Source organism: Gorilla gorilla, chromosome 7 (assembly GCF_029281585.2).
Source record: "Gorilla gorilla gorilla isolate KB3781 chromosome 7, NHGRI_mGorGor1-v2.1_pri, whole genome shotgun sequence".
NCBI lineage: Eukaryota > Metazoa > Chordata > Mammalia > Primates > Hominidae > Gorilla > Gorilla gorilla.
This window is the reverse complement of record NC_073231.2, coordinates 6476474-6501564: the sequence shown is the minus strand read 5'-3', so window position 1 is coordinate 6501564 and position 25091 is coordinate 6476474. Positions and strand designations below refer to the sequence as shown.

At 44.8% G+C, this 25091-nt stretch overlaps 1 protein-coding gene across 3 annotated transcripts in view; it reads right to left on the bottom strand.

Moving 5' to 3' along the window:
• The window catches only part of MYOM2 (myomesin 2), a 100035-nt gene that overhangs the window by 5456 nt on the left and 69488 nt on the right, over positions 1-25091 (bottom strand). For all 3 annotated transcript variants that reach the window (XM_031013752.3, XM_063709018.1, XM_063709019.1), the window contains 7 exons: positions 23802-23946; positions 23629-23688; positions 21957-22024; positions 16574-16687; positions 16293-16380; positions 15714-15752; positions 10552-10657 (listed from right to left, as the gene is read on the bottom strand). In XM_031013752.3, the coding sequence (XP_030869612.3) occupies positions 10552-10657; positions 15714-15752; positions 16293-16380; positions 16574-16687; positions 21957-22024; positions 23629-23688; positions 23802-23946 (620 nt within the window). The remainder of the gene's footprint in view (positions 1-10551; positions 10658-15713; positions 15753-16292; positions 16381-16573; positions 16688-21956; positions 22025-23628; positions 23689-23801; positions 23947-25091) is intronic.

Below are 25091 nucleotides of genomic sequence, written 5' to 3'. Positions count from 1 at the left end.
GCCGGTGCCTGCAAAATGATGTGAATGTACTTAACACCACCGAACAGTACCCTTAAAGGTGGTTAAAATGCTCACTTTTACATTATGTGCATTATGCTACAATATTTTAAAGTTTAGATAAAAACAAGGTGCTCATACATTCCCGCCTTCTAAGGTTCCCACATCTGCAATATATAAGGCCAAACTGTTTACCGCAGACAAAAGTGTATAAGTTATTTCCTAACATTACTTCAGTTTAGAGGGAGCCTGAGAGATCTGTGGAAGTCATAGTCACGGGTGCATGAAAACAGGACGGACTTCAGGGCCACACAAGAGCTGGAATGTGGACCTGTTTCTCTCAGGCACCAGCTCCAGAACAGCCGCAGCTTGGGGAAGCGGGCTGGGTCAGTTGCACAGAGAGTCAGCTGTGGTGCTTGTGGCATCTTTCCTTACCCTTGCCGGCAACCAAGAATGCCTATGTTCCATCGGGAAAGGGAATTCTCCAGCCCTCCTCACCATCATAGCCTTTTTCTCTGTTATTCTTTCCTTCAACAAATATATGTTAAGCCCATAATAAATGCATAGCTCAGGCCGGGTATGGTGGCTCACACCTGTAACCCCAGCACTTTGGGAGGCGAAGGCAGGAGGAACACATGAGCACAGGAGTTGGAGACCAGCCTGGAAAACAAAACAAGACCCTGTCTCTAAAAAATACAAAAATTAGCCGGGTGTGGTGGCAAGCACCTGTAGTCTCAGCTACTCAGGAGGCTGAGGCAGGAGGACTGCCTGAGCCAGAGGAGGTCAAGGCTGCAGTGAGCTGTGATCACACCACTGCACTCCGGCCTGGCCAACAGAACGAGACCCTGTCTCAAAAAGTATATATGTAAAAATAAATGCTTGGCTCTGTGTCCTGGTCTCTGGTGGTGGTGCTGGCAGTGTGTATCGGAATCGAGTCTGTCCAGATAGAAGGTGGGAGTTCTGTGAAAGCACAGCAGGATCCTGGCGCACACTAAGCCGGAGAGGCCGAAATGGCTGTTCCCAGGGATGGTTTTTTGGGATTGGCTTCAGCCTGAGACTTAGCCTTTGGGATCCTGGACAGAGAAGGGAGGATCTAACACTGCCCATGTGCAGTTGTTTTAGGAATCCAAGAAGATATGCTCAACATCTACTGAAGCGACTTTGGAACATAATTGATACACATTTGTCTACAATAATCAGGTTGGCCTCCCCTATTGCCGATGTGGGAGCGAGTTCCTGCCGCCTTAGAAGGCAGGGCAGTGTGAGCACTTTGGTTCTATCTAAACTTTTAAAAACTGTGTTAGAATGCACATAATGTGAAAGTGACCCCTTTAGCCCTTCACAATATGTTAATTATCTCCCTTTTCCCATAAGCTGCCCCTCCCCGGAAAGAGGCGGGAGAATTGGACCAGGCAATCCTTCAGGAATCTCTCAGTCCCGCATCTGGAATTCTGTACGTTGCTGACCTGGGAGCCTCACGAAGGCTGACCCCGCAGCAGAGCCCCAGGCTCCACCCAGCTGCTGTCAGTCCACAGTCAGGATGGGCTACGTGGGGAGCAGGAGAGGGAAGGAGCAGCGATGAGGCCATGACCCCAGGCCCCAGCACTCAGCAGCCAGAGCCGGCCGGGCCGAGAGTGCCATGTTTGCAAGCTGCAGGCTGGCGCTTACATTAAAGGCAACACGGACTTGCCAGATTCTCCATCCATGGTGTGTCTGAGGGCAGGTGAGCATCAGTGGCCACACCAGCCGTCCTGTGAGCTCACAGCAGGTCGCTATTACTAAAGTGATTGATGGGCCATTCCAGCACTCAGACCTACTCATCCCTGTGTATAAAAGGAAAATTAGACTTTACATGGTGATTCTCAGCTCCGCAGAAAAGAAAAACCTTGCACAGAACATATACCAGGCAGTGGATTAGCCACTCAATCCCAAACCGTGGCGTGGGAGGAGCAGCAAGAAGCCCATCTGTGCAGAGACCTGAAGGCAAAGAGACACTAACACACTGTAGGGACATCACAGCTTGATTAAGAAAGACTTCTTTATCCCCCTGGATGCACTTACAACTGGACACTTTACAGACCAATCAGCAAATCAGAAATTGCAGATCAGTGGGGAACTGAGCCCACTGTAATCGTTTATTGACTAAATGTACCCCATCCAAGGAAACAGGGTTCAACAAGGGTGTGGAACTCTTCTGTTGAGAGTCAGAAAAACTTGTTTTGCCAACACTGATGGGCCTTAGTCAACTTGTCACCCTCTCTTGTTGGAATTGATGAGGGTCAAAGTTCAAACAAATGCACACACACACACACACACACACAACCAGGCATGGCCAACTTGGCTATGTGTGCTTCCTGCACACACACAGACCCATGGGACAGGATCCCAGCCTGAGCCTCCACACATCAGTAAGGCCCTCAGTCCTGCCTGGCCCCACCCTGCTTCCCCGCCCTGCAAAGCCTGGATACTGCTTGGGGATTTGTGATGAGCTCCCTGCTTGCGAAGAACGGGACGATTTTCGTCATGCCTGGTGTCTTGCATCCTGCACGAAATGCTGTGTTCGTGCTGATGCTGGTCAGTCTCACCGAGAGGACGCAACAATCGCTGCCACCCTGTGTGAGCTCATCACCCTGTGTGAGCTCATCACCCTGTGTGAGCTCATCCTCCCACACATCACGTGGGTGTTAGGGAGAAGACAATGTTTTCTTGATCTCCATTAACTCAAATGTGTCTTCTTCAAAGAGCTAAATTATGTGCCAAAACTATTGCATCCTAGATGTATAGACGAAGATGTTCAAACCTCTGCTGTGTGTGTGTATATGTGTGTGTGTGAGAAAGAGAGAGAGACTAGAACTTCTTCCATGGGGTAAAATTGCAAACAGCCCCGAAATCTCACCGTTTAGACTTAGAGCCATGAAGAAAAGCTAGTGGAGTTTCCACCGTATCAGCCACAGCTTTGTCCAACAGGTGAAATTCACTGGGCCACAAAAGTTGCCCTGCAAATGCTTCATGAAGTGGCAGCGTTTTAGCCTTTGCGGCATTTATGTTCTGCTGGACTATGTCCCATTCCAGTGGTGATCCATTCTACTCACACAATTAGCAACTTGCTTACAGAAAAAGAAACATAATTTTATTTTGATATAGGTGACAAGGGAAAAAGGTACACCTTCACACGATCATTTATAAAATAGCTGTAAATGTGTCCAACTGGCCTCCTGACTTTGGTGTAATTGGACACACCGGCTGGGCAGCAGTGGAGACAAGGACCCCACTGCACACGATTGCTTCACTGGCCTCATGCTGACGACCCTAGGCCTTTGGAGTGACTTATCATTCAAGTTTCGCTTTTAAAAAGTTACCCTCTACTTCAACGAGAGATTCTTTACAACAGCCACACAATCTGGGGGAAGAACACTTGAACCCAAATCTCAGCCAGTGACGAAGGGTAAAAACCACTGTAATGAAGGAATGGTGTCCACTGGACACCAAATCACACACTGGCCCACTTGGTGCCCTTCTGGCACCCCACATGCTTCCGGCCCCACCTCCTTCATCACAGCTGCGGCCTCCGCTGCCACCCTGGGATCTGGGTAAACACATGCATTCATGCAAGATGCCCTGAGCCAGGACCCCACAGCCTGCAGCTGGGACACTACCCTTCCCTGGGCTGCAGCTGCAGAAAGGTAGCCACGAGCCGGGGATCAGCAGCCGCCTTCAACCCCAATCCCAGCCTCGAGCTGCCCATGTTGGCGTTCTGACCCCAGCTTCTCTTGCATCACACACACTTCTCTTGGACTGGGTTTTAATTCTGTTCCCTCGATATGACTCAGACAAAGCCACTTACAGAACATGGACAGCCATTAGCAGAGCTTCCAGCAGAGGCTCCGGCTGTCCCTGCGTCTGCAACCCTGGCTGCTCACCTTGAGGGCAAATGCTGGTTTCCAGCTTCCCACTCCCAGCTTCAGGGTCTCACCCTAGACCCCACGCCCACTCATTTGGCTTCCCCTGAATGAGCAACTTATAAGAGGGCCACACACGTCCTAGTGCTCAAAAATAGCTGTTAATTTCTTTGACTATCTAGTCGCTGAATTAATTATAACTGTTGCCTTACCTAGACAATGACTTGGACATATAGGGATTTTAAAATTATTATTATTGTTGTTTAGAGACATAAATGGGCCAAATATGAAAAAACCTCTTCTTAGTATTACTTGATTACAAAACATGACCAAATTCCTTCATTCCAAACTGAAGTTAAAATGGTTCACATTAATATAAGACAGTGGAGGATAGAAGAAAGCACACGTTTCTGCTCCTTCGAGCTAAAGCAACCAGCAGGTTGGTCACCTGTGACGGGGTAGGTGGGAAGGAGACAGGTAAGGGGCGGGGGCAGGTGAGCAGGGAGGAGGAGAGAAGGTCTGGGCTCCAGTTCTGTAGCTCAGACTCTTACAACCACACTGCCTTTCACATTTCCCAAAACAAATGAGGAACACCAACCTGAAAGCAAGGGGAACCCAAAACAAAATATGAACAGTAACAAATGAACGTAACCATGTTGCAAATGAATTGCTTACCACCCAGAATGTAAAGACATAAAGTAACTTCGGAAAGAAATATTTTGATTTGATACTGTATGGCTAAAGATGAAAGGAATTAATTGTAGGAAACACTGAACTCTTGTTTGCACATTTGTTTCTCACAGAGATATGAGTTACTAATTCTGAAACTGCTTGATGTAAATACTAGGATTGAAAATAAAACAAAACAAAAAACAACAACAGTAGGTGAGAGCCAGGCTTTACAGCTCAGGAAAGGAACAAGGCTTGAATGAAGCCTGTGGAGTTGGGCTGGGATCCAATCAGATTCTAGTACACAGACGGTGAGATGCAGAAGTGGACACGGATGAGCGAGTGTGTGCCTCCGTGTGCACTCACACATCACCCAGCCCTGTCTCCAGAGCATGTAAGACCCGCGGCTCCCTGAGACGTCGATAGTCTCTGATGCCACCCTTTGTCCAGGAGCCAGGACTTCTGGGATTGTAGAAATGAGGCAGAAAATACGAGATGAGTTGGGAATGTTTTATGGGCCCAGAAAATAAGGCATTGCTCCTAAGAAGATGCAGGCACGCACACTGGAGCAATCAGGCGACAACTGGAAGGAGCTCCCAAAGGCCAGAGCTGGAACAATTTGAGCAAAGTAACAGCTCACAGAACAAAGTCAGCATCCCTGAGTCCAAACGGATACAGCCAAGCAGCTGAATGAGGAGATGCACAGAGGAGAGGCCAGCGCCTCGCAACGGAACAAATATAAAAGGAAAAGGGAACTAGAAAATCACCCTCTACCCAGCCCCTCAGAAATCAGTGCTGAAGGCTAGATTCACTGCTGAACCTCAAATCCCAGCACACAGGTCTGCGGAGGGACAAGAGACTTGCCAAGTCCTAAAGTATTTAGTAATTACCAAGAGAAAAATAATAACGTTCCCAGGAAGAGACGGGGCAGACATTGCCTTAACCCAGTGATCACGTATCAGCATCGCTTTTGTTGTATTCCAGCTAAAACTGAGTCACCAACCCAATCATGGGAAACACCAGATAAACCCAGACGGAGGGGCGTGCTTCCAAGTGACTGACAGAAGGCTTCAAGGCACCCAGGCAGAGAGAGATGAGGAGAGCCTGAGGAACTGTCCTAGACAGCGGGGAAACCAGGAGCCAGGACACCTAATCACAACATGGGACCTGAGATTCAACACAAGAACATGCAAAAGGGCGTTCCTGGAAAAAAAGGTGCAATCTGAAGTGGTCTGTAGCAGAGTTAATAGTATCACATCATCATTCAGCGCCTGATTTTGATGGCTATAAGGTGGCTACACAATACACTAACCTCAGGGGAAGAGGGTGGAGGTGGCTACACAAGGCGTTAACCTCAGGGGAAGAGGGTGGAGGATGTAAGGGAACTCTTTACTTTCTTCTCAACTTTTCTATGAGTCTAAAATTATTTCACAGTGAACGATTTAGAAATATTATAAATTTGTAACTGAATATTATATACAATAAAATAAATGGTTGGAAGTAACGCAAGTGCAAAAATCTAAAAACTAAGTCTGAGATCAATAATGACTGACAGACCAGGCACTGTGGCTCACACCTGTAATCCCAGCACTTTGGGAGGCCGAGGCAGATGGATCACCTGAGGTCAGGAGTTCGAGACCGGCCTGGCCAACATGGTGAAACCCCATCTCTACTAAATATACAAAAATTAGCCAGGTGTGGTGGCGCATGCCTGTAAACCCAGCTACTCAGGAGGCTGAGGTGGGAGAATCACTTGAACCCAGGAGGCAGAGATTGCAGTGAGCCAAGATCACGCCACTGCACTCCAGCCTGGGTGACAGAGCAACACTCCGACTCTGTCGGAGGCAGGTAGATGGAAGCACAAGAACAGAGCCGGCGCCTACGAGGCAGTGGTTCCGTCAAGTCCACTGAAGGTTTCAATAGCGCTGTGGTGTCCGAGCTCTTCTCAGTATGGTCCAAAATTCAAGTCAACTCCACCTAGATCTTGCTCCCCTTTTGAAGGGAAATGTAGATAAAAGGGAGAAATTTCCAAAAGCTAGGAAATATTTGCTTCTAGGCTGGAGAGGACAGTGTTGAGGAATGCAGACCTCCTTTCGGAAGAGCCCACAAGATGGGACACCCTGAGGGGACCTTAACATACCCAGCAGCCTTTTGCTACTGCTGTCTAAATAGTGAACATCAGAACACATGCAGAGAACTGGAGATACCCTGTGCTTTCTGAGAGGGGACTGCACATACCTGGAGCTCCCACCCCTGCAGCTGGCACAGGCCAGGACCACAAGGCACACCACACATCAGCTGAAGCCACGCCCAGGACAGAGGGAAGGTCCCGTCATCTCCCCAGCCCTTCGCACTGGAGACATGGCCAGCCATGGCCCCTCCCACCCTGTGGACATTAAGGACAAAGATGTGCCGGGGAAGGTGTCTGGGGTGTCAGGCAGGCACCTCTCCTCCCAGTTAGTTCAAGAGTTAGCTGAGATTTTAGGAGAGCATTTACAAAGTCAGACTCTGCGTGTGAAATCTCCTGAATTGAATTAAAATACACATTTGGAGTTTGAAGCATGCTCTTCTTTGTATGCCATAAAGACACTGTGAGGCATGTGAGGTGGCCAAGGCAAGAGGATTCCTTGATCCCAGGAGATCAGGGCTACAGTGAGCTAGAATGGCACCACTGCTCTCCAGCCCGGGTGACAGAGCAAGACTCTGTCTCAAAAAAAGAGAGAGAGAGAGAGAAAGAGAGACTGCAATTTCTTTAGTTTCTGAGATACTTCCAAGACTTCAGTGGTCAATATGTTCAGACTTTGAGATCTAGCCATGTCTAGATGATATATTAATCTCACCTTTCAGTAAGAGAACAAAATCTTTTCTCTTAAGAACATTTTTGCTGAACTCCTCTTTGCCTGCTTCTAGCTCACGCTGAATAAGTTTCTAACCTTCCCTTAAAGTGACATGTTCTATAGCCTCTGATGTGTTACTCAGCATTTTTAACTAAAGAACAATTGTCTTTGCTTACGTCCGCATTTCACAAAATTCTCATAGCACTCTATTGATTCCATGTCACCCATTAACATAAAATATTCCAGGACCCACAGCACCAGTCTTTGGCAGCTCCACTCCCTGGCTTCACAGGTTTTGTGAAGTGGATTATTTAGCCTCACATGGCTAAAGTATATTTCAACAAATTTTCCAACTAATTTTCTTATTATTCTTTTTTTCCAGTTGCTATCTAATAAGAACGCATTTAGTCATCAAGCAGTGAATTACAATCATACATGATGACTACCTAATATAGTTTCATAGTCAATAGTTTAATAGTCAAATAGTAAGTTAAGGTCTTACAGTTTAGTTATAAAGGTGTTAAAGAAATGCCTGTTGGCCGGGCGCGGTAGCTCACGCCTGTAATCACAGCACTTTGGGAGGCCCAGGTGGGTGGATCACGAGCTCAGGAGATTGAGACCATCCTGGCTAACGCGGTGAAACCCCATCTCTACTAAAAATACAAAAAATTAGCCAGGCGTGGTGGTGGGCACCTGTAGTCCCGGCTACTTGGGAGGCTGAGGCAGGAGGATGGCGTGAACCCAGGAGGCCGAGCTTACAGTGAGCCGAGATCGCACCACTGCACTCCCGCCTGGGTGACAGAGTGAGATTCTGTCTCAAAAAAAAAAAAAAAGAAATGGCTGTTTTGTTGTATAATGAATTTGTTTGGGGAAGAGAAAACATAGAAATAATGTTACTTTTACAAGTCTGTGGGATTGACAATAACACCTCCTTCTCTTTTTGTATCTAGGGATGCTTTCTTCTGATCCATGGTCACTGATGAGTCAGACGCATGAGCTGTGCCCCGATCTGCCTGCCTGTCTAGGACCCATCCTCTTCACTGGGCTTGGAGCTTCTCGGGAGAGCACTGATGAGAACCAGACCAGGCAGCGTTCAAATCCCTGCTCTTTCATTTAGTAGGGGTGTGACTGACAAAATGACATGTTTCTCTCCCTGAACCCCAGTTTCCACATCTATAAAATGTGGGTATAAATACCTAACTCACAAGGCATTTGTGAGGATTAGATAAAAATAACATGTGTTGAATGTGTAACACAAAGTACCTGCTTGCTAACACTAACATGACCTATATCTACACACACTTCCTGTGTGGTCACACATATCCACAGGGCGTGTGTTTAATCCTATGTGTGGGTGTGTGTTTAATCTCTGTACCCCCCAGACCCAGCACAGTGCATGGCCTGTACTACAAACCACACAAGGCTGAAGAGGGGGGTGGCCTCTCCCAGAAGATGAACGTGTTTATGACAGATGGCAGGAAACACATTGCAAGCATGTACAACTTACAGCAAGACAATACGCTGTTAATAAGAAGGAAGCTCAGAGATGCTGATGATTAACTCTCCTTTTCCAGGGGAAGGTTTGATTCAGCTAGAAACATAGATTTACTCATTGTCCTACAAAATAAATCCCGATAAACAATTACATCACAAAACACACCAGAGTTCTAGTCCTGTAAGCTCCTGTTATCACAGTCCTTTAAAAAAAGACCCTGCCTTCAATACACTTTCCTAACAAATACCTTAACATGGGATCTACAGTGACTCCATTTGAGTTTGAATAAACCAGGCTAGTAAAATTAAACACGTGAGAGATTCCAAGCACAGAGGTACTGACTCCATTATAAGAAAAAAGCACACTATGTCAAAATTGAAATAGGAAAAAAGCTAAGAACATACATGCTTTCAACTCTTCAATTTACTTACAGTCACCTAAGCAAACCAGTGATATTAAAAGTGAAATAGTCATAACCATTGATTTTCCTTTGGAAATATTCATTAGATAACTATGATATCTAAAGGCAGGGTGTGGGCGCCCTGGGTATAGCGTACTGAGGGGCGTTAACTAAAGGCGGGGTGTGGGCGCCCTGGGTACAGGGTACTGAGGGGCGTTAACTAAAGGCGGGGTGTGGGCGCCCTGGGTATAGGGTACTGAGGGGCCTTAACTAAAGGCGGGGTGTGGGCACCCTGGGTATAGGGTACTGAGGGGCGTTAACTAAAGGCGGGGTGTGGGCGCCCTGGGTATAGCGTACTGAGGGGCGTTAACTAAAGGCGGGGTGTGGGCGCCCTGGGTACAGTGTACTGAGGGGCGTTAACATCTGGGTGCCTTGACACCATCAAATAATTGGCCTGAACACGTCGTCCTTTGGATAGCGAAGAGATTGATAAAAAGCCACCGTCCCTGCTGTGTCTGTCCTTCCCACCCACCTGAAGTCCACTTTTATCTGCGGTGATGTCTATGGGGGTTGGTGACCCTGATGCGAGTCCTGTTTTGGGGGACTCCTCGATTCAGCCAGCAGTTTGCCTGGTTGTTTCAGATGTCGGCTTGTGCTTTGGCTGGGAAGGAGCCACACCCCAGAGGCAGGGCAGCAGGGACCTGCCCAGTGCTGTGGATTTCATGAGAAGTCTCTGGTAGTTTTCTCAGTGATCCGTACCGACCCAGAGAAGCATGAAATACAGAAAACCTTGCTGTGTCTTCAGGCTTAGTCTTGTTTTCTTCTGTTTTTAATTTTAAGGATTGGGCTTGTTTTGGTACTTTTACTTTTAATCAAGTCTAGCGGGAAACCAACAGACTGGAAATTTGGAGTCTGGTTTCTACAAATTATTTATTAGTTCTGCCTCAGCTCTCTGTTCGCTTCCAGAGAAAACGTGTGTTACTAGTAAAGCCACCTTTCGTGACTGAGACACTGGAGAAATTTGTCTGTAACACTGTCAGGCATTTCTCCTCTGCCTCCTTCTTCCACGTCCTCCCCACTGCCGTATAAGGGCCCCCTTCCCTGAGCTAAAGGTTGTCATCATTGCTCAAAATTATAAAACTTTGAGGGGAAATGGCAGTGCCTTGATGTTCCCCAGGGAGCGCCTGGTCCCAGCTGTGCGCCCTGGACAGCCCCACCTACGGCACGGCCTCCATCGGCTGCTGTCATACTTACTTGTGACACCAGTTCACTTTCATTTCTTCTGTAAAATACTTCATGAAACACTGAAGTCGTATTCCTTCTGGGGTGCAGAGTACCTTCAGTGGCGAAGCAGATTTCCCTGCAGAAAATAAAACATCCTCAGATCTAGGAAAAGGAGTGCTTGCTGTGTGATCACAGAAGGCATCGCTGTGGCAAGCCCTCCTGTCCCCACCTGCAATCCTGTTCTCACTTGTGTCTCTCATAAAGTCGGCCAGCCACAAATTCTTATACTTTATTCCCATGCTGTCTCCATTCATTAAACAAGCTCTTACCATGCTAGAATTATCTGAAAAGCTCTTTGCAGAATACTGTAAAAGATACAGAACTGTCTAAAAAGATTCAACATCTGTCCCTCAGCAGCTTTGCTTAAGAAAAGGAGGCAAAATAACAACAGTGCATGGCAAATGCTAGGTGAGTTAACCCCAAGCTGAACTATTGTACAAAATCTGCAAAAGGGACGTTAAGATTTAGCAGGACTCTTTCAGGTGGGAGTCAAGGAGATGGGAGCACCTCAGCTGGTTCTTCAAGACAAATGAAACTTGGGTCAGAGGAAGGAAAGCAGAAGAAACCCCAGGGGCAATAAGAAAATGCAATAAACGAGAACACACGCAGTGTACTTGGAATAAAAATGAAGACTAATTCGCTTGAGGTAGATGATCTATGGGTCAGAGGTCAGAAAGGAGAAGATAAGGAAGTAGCATTGACGAAGGCAGAAGCTCTGAACTGGAAGTAGAGATTGTTATCAGATATTCAACCTTGGAAATTTACATTCACATACAGTTACCTAGAAAACCAGATTTACATAATTAGCACAGATAATGGAAAATAAGATGATCACCAACTGTTGTGGAGGATATTGTAACAAAGAGGCATTTTAAATAGTATTTTTTCACTTTGGGAAGCAACTTGAAATTTATATTATGAATCTTAAAACTATTTTTAGTTTTTACATAGTTATTGTGCTTCTAGGAGTTCAAAGAACATATTCCTAAATCCTGAAAGAGCCTTTGCTTGCCCAAATGTGTGCATTGTACAATTATTTAAAATAATGGAAACTCATTAATTTCTCTATAGAAAAGAGCTTAAACCATGATATTGTGGTTCCATGAAATAATAAGTAATTATTTTTTAAAGTGAATGTTAATGTAACATCTATATAAAACAAAGAAAATTATAAAATATGTGGGGGAAAAAAACATGAACGGTATTTGTGACTCCGACTATGTAAAGAAATAGAAACCAAAACAGAAACTGTTATGATGGTGAAGCTCTTTGTTTTCCTTTTATCCTTAAATACACATGAGGAAAGAAAGAGCACCAACCAAAAATAAATAAATAAAGGCCCCCTCCGCGACAGAGTTCAGGAAGAATGAAGAGATGGTGTGCGTGAAGCTCTCTCCGGCTGCGTCATGGCGTCACGCCGAGGTACTGCCTGCCTGTGGCTGCGTCACCGCGACACGCCGAGGTACTGCCTGCCTGCGTCACCGCGTCACGCTGAGGTACTGCCTGCCTGTGGCTGCGTCACCGCGTCACGCCGAGGTACTGCCTGGCTGCGTGACCGCGTCACGCCGAGGTACTGCCTGGCTGCGGCTGCGTCGCCGCGTCACGCCGAGGTACTGCCTGGCTGCGGCTGCGTCGCCGCGTCACGCCGAGGTACTGCCTGCCTGTGGCTGCGTGGCCGCGTCACGCCGAGGTACTGCCTGCCTGCGTCACCGCGTCACGCTGAGGTACTGCCTGGCTGTGGCTGCGTCACCGCGTCACGCCGAGGTACTGCCTGCCTGGACTTCCACACCTCCCTAAACCCCGCTAGTCCACTGCAAAGGAGGAAACCACCCAGGAACCTGAGGGACAACAGGGGAGGAAATGACAGAATTTGAGCCCATCCCCAGAGCTTCTGGAGGTGGAGGGAGGGGCATGAGGTCTAGGGAACTGTGCGGGGCTAAGAAAGCCAAAAAGTGCGCAGGGAACGGAGTGAGCTCAGGACTTGGAGAGTCACTGCATCTGGGCCGGCTGCAGACAGGACGGTTATTGAAAATCTGTAAGGCAGAGATCCCTGACCACCATCTCCCCTCCCCAGTCAGGTGGGACTCTGTTTCCTCTACTCGGAGACAGGAGTTCACCCTTCAAGGAATCACAACTTGAAAAACAGCTTGGGAACTGGGTGAAGTCAACACACTGCAGAGCCATATTCCCCCACCTGACCCCCCTTCCCTCTGCTCAAATTCCCTGACACTGACTCATGAGACCAACACCACCCTAACCAGGCAGAACACGGGAGGGTCGGAGCAGCCTGAGAGCAAAGCACACAGACCAGAAGCAGCTCCCCCAGCCTCTGTCAGCCTCTCCCAGTGCTCCCCCAGCATCCGTCAGCCTCTCTCAGTGCTTCCCCATCCTCCCCCAGTGCTCCTCCAGCCTCTGTCGGCCTCCCCCAGTGCTCCCCCAGCCTCCATCAGCCTCTCCCAGTACTCTCCCAGACTTTATCACCCTCCCCCAGTGCTCCCCCAGCCTCCATCAGCCTCTCTCAATGCTCCCTCAGCATTCCCCAGTGCTCCCCCAGCCTCCATCAGCCTCCCCCAGTGCTCCCCCAGCCTCCATCAGCCTCCCCCAGTGCTCCCCCAGCCTCCATCAGCATCCCCCAGTGCTCCCCCAGCCTCCATCAGCCTCTCCCGGTGCTCCCCCAGCCTCCATCAGCCTCTCCCGGTGCTTCCCCAGCCTGTATCAGCCTCCCCCAATGCTCCCCCAGCCTCCCAGGGCTCCTGTGTATGAGTCTGTATGCATCAGTGTGTGAGTCTGCACAAGTGTGTGCCCATATGAGTAAGTGTGTGTATGAGTGTGTGTCAGTGTGTGAGTTCACATGTAAGTGTGTGCATGTATGAGTGTGTGAGTGTGTAGGGTGTGGGTACACTGGTGTGTGTCAGTGTGTGTGTGTATGTGTGAGTGGGAAATCGTGTGTGTGTGACTGCTGTGTGAGTGTGGGGATGTGAGTGTGTGGGTGTGAGTGTGTTGACAACATGCCTTCCACTTCTTCCATTCTGATATGTCAGGGAGAGACTCCAGCCCATGGTGTCTGGTTTCCCATGAGAATAAAGGCTCCCTATTGATGTGGGAAGTTCTGGGCCTGTCCCCTCTGTCCCTATCCAACTCCCAACATAATGTGCATGTCCCCTCAGCCGCTGCATCTCTGCCTCGAGGTGACAAGCACACAATGAGGACTCTGCTTTTTGCATTTTCCTTATAAACACTCACTCTTCAAGACCTTCTGGTCAGTTCTATTATCCATGAGTGGCCCTTGGACACATTATGAAATATTTTAACACAAAATAATTTCATGAGTATAAGAGTAAAGCCACATTTTTACTACCCAAAGCAATCTAAAGATTGAATGCAATTCTTATCAAAATTTCGATGTTGTTTTTCACAGAAATAGAAAAATAATCCTTGTCCAGGCACAGTGGCTCAAGCATGTAATCCCAGCACTTAGGGAGGCCTCGGTGGGCGGGCGGGCGGATCACAATGTCAGGAAATGGAGACCATCCTGGCCAGCATGGTGAAACCCCATCTCTACTAAAAAATGCAAAAAAATTAGCTGGATGTGGTGATGCGTACCTGTAGTCCCAGCTACTCTGGAGACTGAGGTAGGAAAATCGCTTGAACTCAGGAGATGGAGGTTGCAGTGAGCCGAGATTCACCCACTGCACTACAGCCTGGCAACAGGGAAAGACTCCGTCTCAAAAAAAAAAAAAAAAAAGGAAAAATAATCCTAAGAGTCGTATGCAACTAGGAAAGCCTCTAATAGTCTAAACAATCCTTAGGAAAAAGAACAAAGCTGGAGGCATCGCGCTCCTGATTTCAAAATATATAGTTACAGAAACCAAAACAGCTTGGCACTGACATGAGAACAGACAGATCGGCCAATGGAACAGGATAAAGAGCCCAGAAATAAAACTAAATATTGATGGTCAATTGATTTTCAACAAAGATGCCAAGAAGACACAATAGGGAAAGACAGTCTCTTTAATCAGTGGTGCTGGAAACACTGAATATCCACATGCAGAAGAGTGAAATTGGCGCTTTAACTCATGCCACATGGAAAAATCAACTCAAATTGGATAAAAGACTTAAACATAAGACCTGAAACTGCGAAGCCGCTGGAAGGAAGCTCGGGGGGGAGATGCTTCGCAGCATAGATCTGGGCAGTGATCGCTTGGATAGGACATCAAAAATACAGGCAACAAAAGCAAAAGTAAATAAATGGTACTGCACAAAACTAAAAAGCTTCTGCACAGTAAAGAAAACAATTGACAAAAGGAAGAAAGAACCCATGGATTGGGAGAAAATATATTCAAGCTATGCATTGGCTAAGGGACTAATATTCAAAATCCATAAAGAACTGAACTCCACAGGAAAAAAACAAATAACCCATTAAAAACGGGCAAAGGATCTGAACAGATATTTCTCAAAAGAAGACAGAAAAATGGCCAACAGATACTTGAAAAATACTGAACATCTCTAATCATCAGGGAAATGCAAATTAAAACTGCAGTGAGATATCATCTCACACCTGTTAGAATGGCTGTTATCAAAAAGACAAAAGATAAAACACTGGCAAGCAGAGAAAGGAACACTTGTGCATGGTTGGTGGCATGTAAATTAATATAGCCACTATAGAAAAGAGTGTGGAGCTTCCTCCAAAAACAAGCTGAACTGACATGTGATCCAGCAATCCCACCTCTGGGCATTTATTTGTAAAGATAACATATGGTTTAATGTGTACGAAGCAAAGTGAGAGGTTTAAAAATTCATTACGGCTATTCAACACATGTAAAAAGCTGCTCATAGCAATTATATACAAAGCAATCATGCCAGTTAACCTAAGACAGGATAGAAGAAGTGGCTAATCAGGAAGCCCAAACTGAGTTTCTTAAAGTAAAACTCAAACTCCAGACAAAACTGAGGGAAGTCCTTTAAAAAGCTTCATCGGCAGCAGATCACCACCCTGCCCTTCCATCCAGGGCCTCCCACAGAACACCCACCACAGCTCCATGGTGCCCTCTTTTACAGCAGTGACTTCCCGTGTCAGGAAATAGTGATTTCAGCACCCCAAATGACTTGAAAATTAAAAGGCATTTACTTACCACAGACTCTACTCATTGCCAAAATCATATCATCATACACTGAAAATGAGAAGGGATACGCACCATTACGACATGTAACTTTAACCGAAAGCAGCATTTTCAATGTTTAATTAAATCGATACAGCAAATTGTGATGTTCAGTTGAAAAATGAATCATTAAAATGGCAATATTTATCCATAAAAGGCTTATGTGTGCGATAAATCCTTCTAACCTATTCACTTTTAAACAAGGATCAAGAACGTTTTACTCAACATAAATCCAACTCTACATTTAACTGAATCACTGCCTCAGTGTTTCCATCATTTTAACTGCATTAGTAATGCGTTGCTTGGCTTCTGATGATGGACCGAAATGACATTTCATATAAACCCAGAGTAATATCATACATTATTCTAAAACACTGAAAAAACTCTGAAGGCAACCAAAGAGCAAATAGTTTTTTTTTTTCTACAGTGTTACTGCTAAAGAAACAAGCTGTGCTATAGCTGAGGCTAGAGATAGACCTGCCTTCAGAATACATCGCATCCTGTTGGTGAAAGGAATTTCTTGTTCACAGAACAAAGGAGGTTTTCTTTTACCTTTGCCAGCTATTTCAAGGATGGACACATCTTGGCCTCTGTCATCTTTCAAGGTTGCCTTGTATTCACCGTGGTCCTTCTTTGACAACTACAAAGAAAACACATTCCATATTTATGTAAAATCAATACTGCAATCTTAGAAAAACGTAATAAACTCTAATACATTTTCTTTGCAAACCACTGAAATTCAGGATGCAAATTAGAGGAATGCAGAATTTACGTGTTGTTTGAAAGTGCCGTTTTTGTTTTGCTTTCGTCTTGTGTTACTCAATGCCTGATACCTTTGGGATGAGCAGCTCACAGATTCCCCTCTCCAGGTTAGGCAGTTTCTCCGTTTCATACAGAACATCATCCTTGAGCCATTTGAAAACGGTTTCTTTCTTGGTGTTTGCAACCTGTGAGGTAGAAAGCTTAAGTTTAGTATGTAAATCATTCTGACTCATGAGAAAAAGAAAGTCTATTAGAATTTTAAATCACAGAGCCCCCCCTCAAAAAACCTTAGTTTTTACTATAGACAGTCTCAGAAGAAGGCTTATGGAAAAGCTGTCGCTCCCAATAACGTCAAACACATTTCTAAATTCCAGCTTCTAAGATAATTAAGTCCTCACAGTTGCTCACAGAAGGACAAATGATTCTCGTCATTCTAGTCCATGAAATTAGACGGCATAAAGATCTTTTGGTCTATATGAAATGTCATTAACAAAGACAAGTCTTAAGCCATGTATATGGGGATTTCTGAATAATAGAGAATATTCTGAGGGGTCTATAAAGCTGGTTGGCAGCTGCTCTTCTAGCAGCATCACATTTCAGGTACAGGGACACAAAGAAAATGAAACCTTAACACAAAAATGCCCACTAGAGGTGAGGACCTTCCCTATACTGAAATTCCTCACAATTCAATCGCTGGCTAGAAACTAAGCTTTGCGGAACTCCGAAGATAAATGAGCATTCCAATTCACATGCTCCGGCGTTGGTCTGAGGGACGAGGAAGAATTCTGATTCAGCATGGCAGAATGTATGAATCCCATGAGATCATACAAGTCTGACAATTCGATGTTCACGTCCCATGTGAATTCAAGAAGAGTGATGTTGATGACAAAAGAATGAAAATGATTCAACAGTGTGATCAGCTCTGCTAGAGTAACAGTGCAACACAGCTTAGAATTTCCACATCCGCTATGGGAAATGGCATCGTTCTTGACAGCACTGGGACTGAATCTCTGTGAAGCAGGGGTTTTGTCTGTTTCACTAACACTTGTCCCCAAGTGCACGGCTGCCTGCCTGGCACACAGAGGTTGTCCCATCGATGTTTGTGGAATACATAGATGGAAGTTATCCCACTGAGCTGCAAAGTAGGGTCTTCCTTCTAAAGTCAGAACCACTCCTTGATAACAAATCTTAGAATGGACTGTGGCTGAGGCTCCACGACTCTAGCAGACGATTCCCTTTACTTTAACATTTCAAAATTTTCTTTGGTGTCTGTTTTCAATGCCAATCTAATTGCTTACTGTCTCTTAAGTCAATACTGTTTTCTCTTTGTCTCTTCTTCAGAAAAATTTTACATTGCTGGTCCTTTCCAATAAATGCCTTTCCAATGACCTTCAATTTCTGTTTTCTGAAATAAATATGTGTAATTAATGTATTTGTCCTATAAGTGGGGGAGGCGGTTCTAATTCCCCAAAATAACTCATTTGTTTCTTCTCTGCACTCCCTCAACTTCTCTCTACCATAAACTCTTTAAAATATGGGCACCTAAACTGTACATGAATGTCTAGGAAAGATGATTACATCACCTCTTAGGCTACGTATGGCCCATGCCTGATTCACACTTCCTAAGAGTCAGCGCTAATTCTCCACTTCTGCTGTGTAAGAAATGTTTAACAGATTTTCTTATGTTTATGATTGTGGTTTCCCTGTGTCTTAAACTTTTAAAAATGGTTTTCTCTGAAGTTATAATGTGACTGCATCCTTGCATAAGTTTTTCTCCATCTATTTTTTCACGTTAATAATTTTTAAAATAACCATCTGCACCACATTATTAAATGAAAAACCCTGTAGACAAAATGGTGCACAGAATCACAGGCTTGACAGGGACACAAGTATGTAAATCAAATGTATTAAATTGCACAAAAAACCCTCAAATCTCAGGTAATATTAGTTTTCCCAATATCTGTGTTTAAAGATTTATGAATCACTTTAGTCAGGGAACCTAAAATAATTTTAAATATTTATAGACGGTTCTATCCCACTAAGATGATATCAGAGCCCATGGAAAGCAGAACTCGGGGGTCTCGCCGCTGGTCTTGGGAGTGCACACACACCTTGTATGGCACAGTCAGAACAACAATACCAACAACAACAAAAAGAATAAACCGACACCATAACCAAGTCACTCTGACTTGCTCTGGGCTTTGAGTTGCTGACTCCCTAAGGAACTGATTTTTGCAGTGCTGATGTCTAAAATTTGGAAGAAACATACCTTTCTGTGCAGGGTAAATAATTTGAGAAAGTTGTTTTTCCAGCATAAATGGACTACATACACAGGCTATCATCACTCACCTGGCAGGATTCTTCCCTTTAAATATCCATTATGCTTTTCATTTGTTGAGCAAGACTTCTAAAGACCACCTCCCTTGCAGCTTCCTTGCAAGTAACCTTCTTCTCTTCTTTTATAAATGTTTTCATTTCTGAGTCTTCCTTTTAAACGCACTAGTGCAAGAAATTCACTACCAAAAATAAATCTAAGTATTTTTCTTTAATAAATTTACCACTACCTTGAGCATGTTATCGAACCTATCGAATCAAAGCCTTAGCTCTAGTTATCACTAATATATATATAATATATTATCAGTTATATATATATATAAATTTCAAGAAGAGAGGAAGGGAAAACTATTGATTTAAGAGACAGTAAGCAATTAGATTGGCAATTAAAATATATTATATATATATATATATACAGGAAATCAAATTGCAAATTAATTACCAATACTGAGAATGGTCAGAATAGTAAGAAGGTTCCTTTCATCACACAAATTTCTAGGAGCAACCTGCACCTTTCTAGGGTGTGTTCAACACCCACCTAGTTCCAAACCCCCATGCCCCATCCTCCTGCAAATCCCCGTGCCCGGGTCCACTCCCGAGTGCACTGCAGACCTCTGCTCCACAGGCACGCACTTGCTCTTCACGGCAGGTCCCCACCTGACACTTAGGCACATCAACAAGCTCACACCCCAGTGTCCCCGCCGAGGTGGCCAAGTGGAGATCACCAAGGCTTAGCCCTGCCTCCTCTCCATTTATCCCGCCTGGCCTCACTTTCCTGCTCAACTTAGACAGCTGGTTGACCAACTAACGACAGTTAAGCAAGACCCAAAGTTCCTATTCCATCTTCCCTTCTTGCAACATCCATCCAGCAAGACCCCAATCATGAGTCTGTCCCCTGACTCACACCGGGTCACTGGCCATGTCTGGAAAAATCAATCCCAACGCCCCTATGTGGGCCACTACGAGCTATCTCCACGTTGATGCACTCAACAATGATTTCCATTCTTAAAAAGAAGCTGCTGTCGTGCCTCCTTCAGTGGCAATCACAGCCCACTCCTGCCACTCCCCCCACTGTGGGCTACCTTCGTCACCTTCAACACTCTCCAACCCTTCACTGGAAAGAGCGTGAAACCAGCGGGCTGCACTGATGGATCTGCCGCTTGCTCTGCCCTGGTTTTTGGCATCCCCCCCGCCCCCTCATTGTCCTTCACAGGGAGCTGCTCTGGGGGCCAAGCAGCCCCTTGCATGGCTGTGCTGACCTCCTGGTCTCATCTCCCTCCAGGCCAGCACTGCCCCTCCTGTGTCCCCATGCCCTCCCCTTCCTTCACGTGTGACTCCTCTTCCACTGACCCCTCTGCCTATAAATAGGATTGAATGTCCCCATCCAGAAAGAAAAAGCCGCCCTGACTCCCCTCTCTCTCCCTCACTGCCAGCTGAGCACCTCAGAGGGCAGCGGGCTCCTGCTCGTATCCCCCCTTGTGTCCCATCTCCTCAGCCCACCACGTAGAGACCCCGCCTTGCCAGGGAGTGGGGTTGGAAAGCCCAGCACCCAGCCCCTGCTGCCTCCAGCTGTCCCTCCTCAGCCGGCCATGCAGCGCCGCCTCCCGCCGCCCCTCCTCAGCCGGCCACGCAGCGCTTCACTCCAAAGTTCCTCCCTGCCAGCGGCCACCAAGTCACTTGCTTTCCCTCTGAACTCTCTGAGGATTTCTGCTTAATAATCCCAGAGCTGGTCTCCTCTTCTCCTCTGACAATCTGAATTTTCCACAATGCCCCAATTGTTCATGATGTTCCTGTCTCTAAAGGCTGTCCTTTGGCAGCTTGACCCACTTGCGTCATGTCCACAGCCAAGCATTCCCAATACCTCATGAATCCACACACGATATCTCATGAATCCACATGCTCCAGTTCACTTTCCCATTGCTGCCAGGTTCACATGTCCTGTTGTGAGCCGGTTATGCCTTACTGACCATTCCACGGATATAACTAAATCTTTGTGAAATTGAATGTATTCTCAAAACCCTAAAACTTGGCCCTCCCCGTACACTGCTGATCTCAAGAAATATCACACCCACTCGGTCCCCCAGTACACTTCCCTCTCACCCACACCCAGCTACTTGCCAGCCCCTGCTGGTTTTAACTGCTGGATGTGTATCCTAAATCTCCTTCTCTCTGTGGATATGAAACTGCCCTGCTGGAGTTACCATCTCTCGGCAGCCTACTGAAGCGTCGTCCTCCAGTCCTGCCACCTCCAGCCTTCCTTGTCAACAAGCAGCCCGTGTCACTGCACTAACAGCCCTCAGGTGCTCTGTACCCTCTCAGTCCATGGCCAGCGTCTGGGTCCTGCAGGGGAATGCCCCACTTGCCCACCAGCCTTGGGTTTTTTATTGTTTTTATTTTTAAGTGCACAGTTCAGCTTCTCTGTCCCTCCCTGCTGCTGGATCTTCCTAGAACCATCTTTTCCCACTCACTGGCCTGCATAATTCTTAGTCCCCTTGGCACACGCAGCTCAGGAATCATCTCTTTATTGAAACTATCTGTTTACTTTTCTCTCTTATCCTGTAGACAATAAGAAACTAGTTTGGGAGTAAAAATAATGCATTATTGATCTTCTTCCCCCATCCCCTCATCCTGAGACAGTCAAACGGTAGGCAGTTATTAAATTGAAGGTTTGCTGCTTAAAAAACAGATTTTTATATTTAGTAATAAAACATATTTCATTACTACATTGTTAAACGAAACTGAAAGAAGTATCTTGTCTCCAAAGCATGCCTTTCCTTTCCTGATGAACTCGTACGAGCAGCACTTCTAGGTGTATTTTGCCAGGGCATGCTTTCTCATAAACTCACTTAATAATCGTTTAAGTAAAATTTTTATAATCCAACCTTCCATTGCATCCCACTACACTGTAATCTTTTCGTGAAGAAGAAAAGATAAGCACTGAAGTCCAAGTACTATAAAGTCCACAGGACCCAAAAGCCACTCCGCCCATCCACAGCTACACAGGCACCACACGTTTCCTCACCAGCATCACAGATCTGACCACAGCTGCTCCCTGAAAGGCCTCTCTGATAGGAACCAGAAAGAGATTTATTGTTTTCCTGTTAGAACCAGGTTTCTCACCTTGCAAACAAGTCGAACTTCACATTCTTCGGTGACATCCCAGTGTAAGTACTCAGCAAAATGAGGGCCTAAGGAGTAAAAAAGGGAAGACAACGTTTAAAAAAGGAAAAAGTAAACAAATAAATATATAGCTATTATATATATACCTACACATTTATGCATGGTGTGCATATATAATACATAAGAATGTATTATATATATTTATGTAATGCATTTTTGGCAGAAGACAATAGCTGTGGAGAATGAAACTGAGATAGTTTTCAGGCCTGGGATGTCGACACGTGTTAACACTGATTCTCCACTGGAATCTGTGCTTCCTGGTAGGAGCGTACGTCTGATGGCTCCTTCTTACTGACATCTCATATCTATTGCTCTTCAGAAAGGAGGCTATTGAAATAATTATATTTTGTTTCCCAAAGTATATGTCTAACTGAACATTCGACAACATGGTAAATAATACCTTTAAATAAGAGAATAGATATGAGATAAAGAAACAACAGTTTGACCTAGCAATTTTGTAAAACACATTTTCTTTAGATAGCATTCAAAATCAAAGACAGGTTTATATATGTTTTTAAAAAATGTTAAACATTTTTATTTAAAATACATGTAGGAATAAGTCATACACTAATACCCTTTTGCCATTCAATGCAAAAATACAAAGCAGATTTGGAAATTATGTGTTCACTTCTTTCATATACATAAATACATCCTACAAATTTGGCCCAAAAATGTTCATAATGTAGAAATAAGTAAAATATTTGTGACTATCAGAAATAAAAACAATGAAAAATAATAAAAATGAATGTTTTGATTTTATGTTTCATACTTCATATTCTAATTTTTCTCTAGAAGTATAGAAATCCCATATATAAAAATGTTTTCTGAGGCTGGGTGTGGTGGATCACCCCTGTAATCCCAGCACTTTGGGAGGCCAAGGCAGGCGGATCACGAGGTCAGGAGATTGAGACTATCCTGGTTAACACGGTGAAACCCCATGTCTACTAAAAATACAGAAAAAATTAGCTGGGCATAGTGGCAGGCGCCTGTAGTCCCAGCTACTCGGGAGCCTGAGGCAGGAGAATGGTGTGAACCCGGGAGGCGGAGCTTGCAGTGAGCCGAGGTGGTGCCACTGCACTCCACCCTGGGCAACAGAGCAAGACTCCATCTCAAAAAAAAAAAAAAAATTCTTTGAATAAACTCTTGGGGTATGTTTGAGAATCTAAAATGTATCCATTTTCCTTTGTATCTAGTTAACATGTATTTGTAAAAGCAATCTATTTAAAATATATTGTTTGTAGTTACAAAGTTTAAAAGCTCCCACAATCTTAAGTAGAATGAACAATTTCCTGGTGATAGGAATAGCCTCTACTGCCTTCTCTACATTTCAAAGCCAAATGAAGCCACCACCTCCTCCACCCCTATGCTTTATTCTTTTCATTAAAATTGTTGGACTCCGTCTGGACATTAAAGCTAGAGGCACGCTTTCCTCTTCACTCCCCGGCTATAAAGCAGGTTCCTTTCCTATGCAGTTGGTAAGTCTAACCTCTTAATCATTTAAAACAGCCTTTAGGGTCGCTTGGGATCATGTAAGATCTGCTTCCGACAAATACTCCAATCATCTTTGCTTTATGCTAGGGGCAGGGGAGCCGGTCAGAGTGAGGAAACTCACCTTGTTTCCTGAGAAATTCTTTCCTTTGAAACTCAGCCTCTTCCAGCACAGTCTTGAATGCTAAATTCAATATTTAAAAAAATATATATGAAACATGCTTGCTTCTCTCCAGTCAAAAGAATTTCATTTGAATTATCTTGTATGGACTTGTGGAAATATTCGATATAGCATACCATCTCCAATAAGAACTAGAGAAGACTGACTTTTGGCTTTCCCATCATGAATCTGCACAGTGTAGGTCCCCTCATTTTCAATACTAAATCGATCCATTACCATCTCAATAATGCCAGTAGCTTTGTCACATTTAATTCTGTGTATCTGCAAGCAAAACAAGGGAAATGGAGAATTATACAAGGAAATCTCTCCTAGTTTTCCCTTGCAACATTTAACAATTGCATCAGCCATGAGATCTTAAGGGATTATGATAGGAAGAAACCAAAATGAAATTTTATCAAGGAAACCTCTGGGTGAACAAGGATCAAACAGTGGGTATGAGCTGTCACTCAGTGACAAAGCCTGGCTGTGTGAGGAGATCTGAGAGTCCAAACCAGGAACCTTCTAGGCAGAGACTCCACACCTACCCAAGAATGAGTTACTAACGTGAAGCAGATAAAATTCACAGGACAAAATAAAATCATACGCAATTGATATGAATGATAACGATCACCAGCTGATGACAAAAATCCCACATGGATAGCAACAACAGGCAATCTCCACAGCCACTGTCATCTTCAGCTCCCGGGACACAGCACCCACAAGCCCCAGCCTGCTGTGGTCCATCATGGTGCAGGGGTTTCAGGTGAGGAAAGGATAAATGGACCTCCAACAGGTGTTGACTTTTTTGATCGCTTTTATTTTTTAAATGTTTCATTTTATTCTACAGTACATGCACAGATACATATGAATGTGTTTTATTTAGGTAATCCTACAAGTCAAAGAACAAGTGTTTCTCTAACACACAGATGAATTGAGCAAATATGATCTTTTGTTTCCCTCTGATTTTGTGATGTTTATTTATTAACATTTTAACTTCACTAAAACCATTTTCCCCTATCCTTATTAATGCTTATTTCTCTTTTTTATGTTTTGTTTGTTTGTTTTTCATTTTTTTTTTTTTTTTGCTGGTTTCCTTATATGGGGGCTTGATATTTTTACCTTTTTGAGCTTCTTGATAATTATTAAAGTTATAAATTAATATTAGTACTTAAATTTCACTTTTTTGCTTAAATAACTCTAATTCTAATGAAACCTTTCAAAACATCAATCAACTTGTGTAATTTTTAGAACTGTTTCAAACCAATTTCATATGGTATTGGTCTTTGCCAATATATGTTCTTAATATATTAGACCATCTCTTCTTTGTAATTCTGAAAACGAGTTTTCCTGTGTAGCAGTATATAAATTTGTCACATCCCTGTGGTCCCAGCTACAGAGAAGGCTGAGGCAGGAGGATCGCTTGGGCA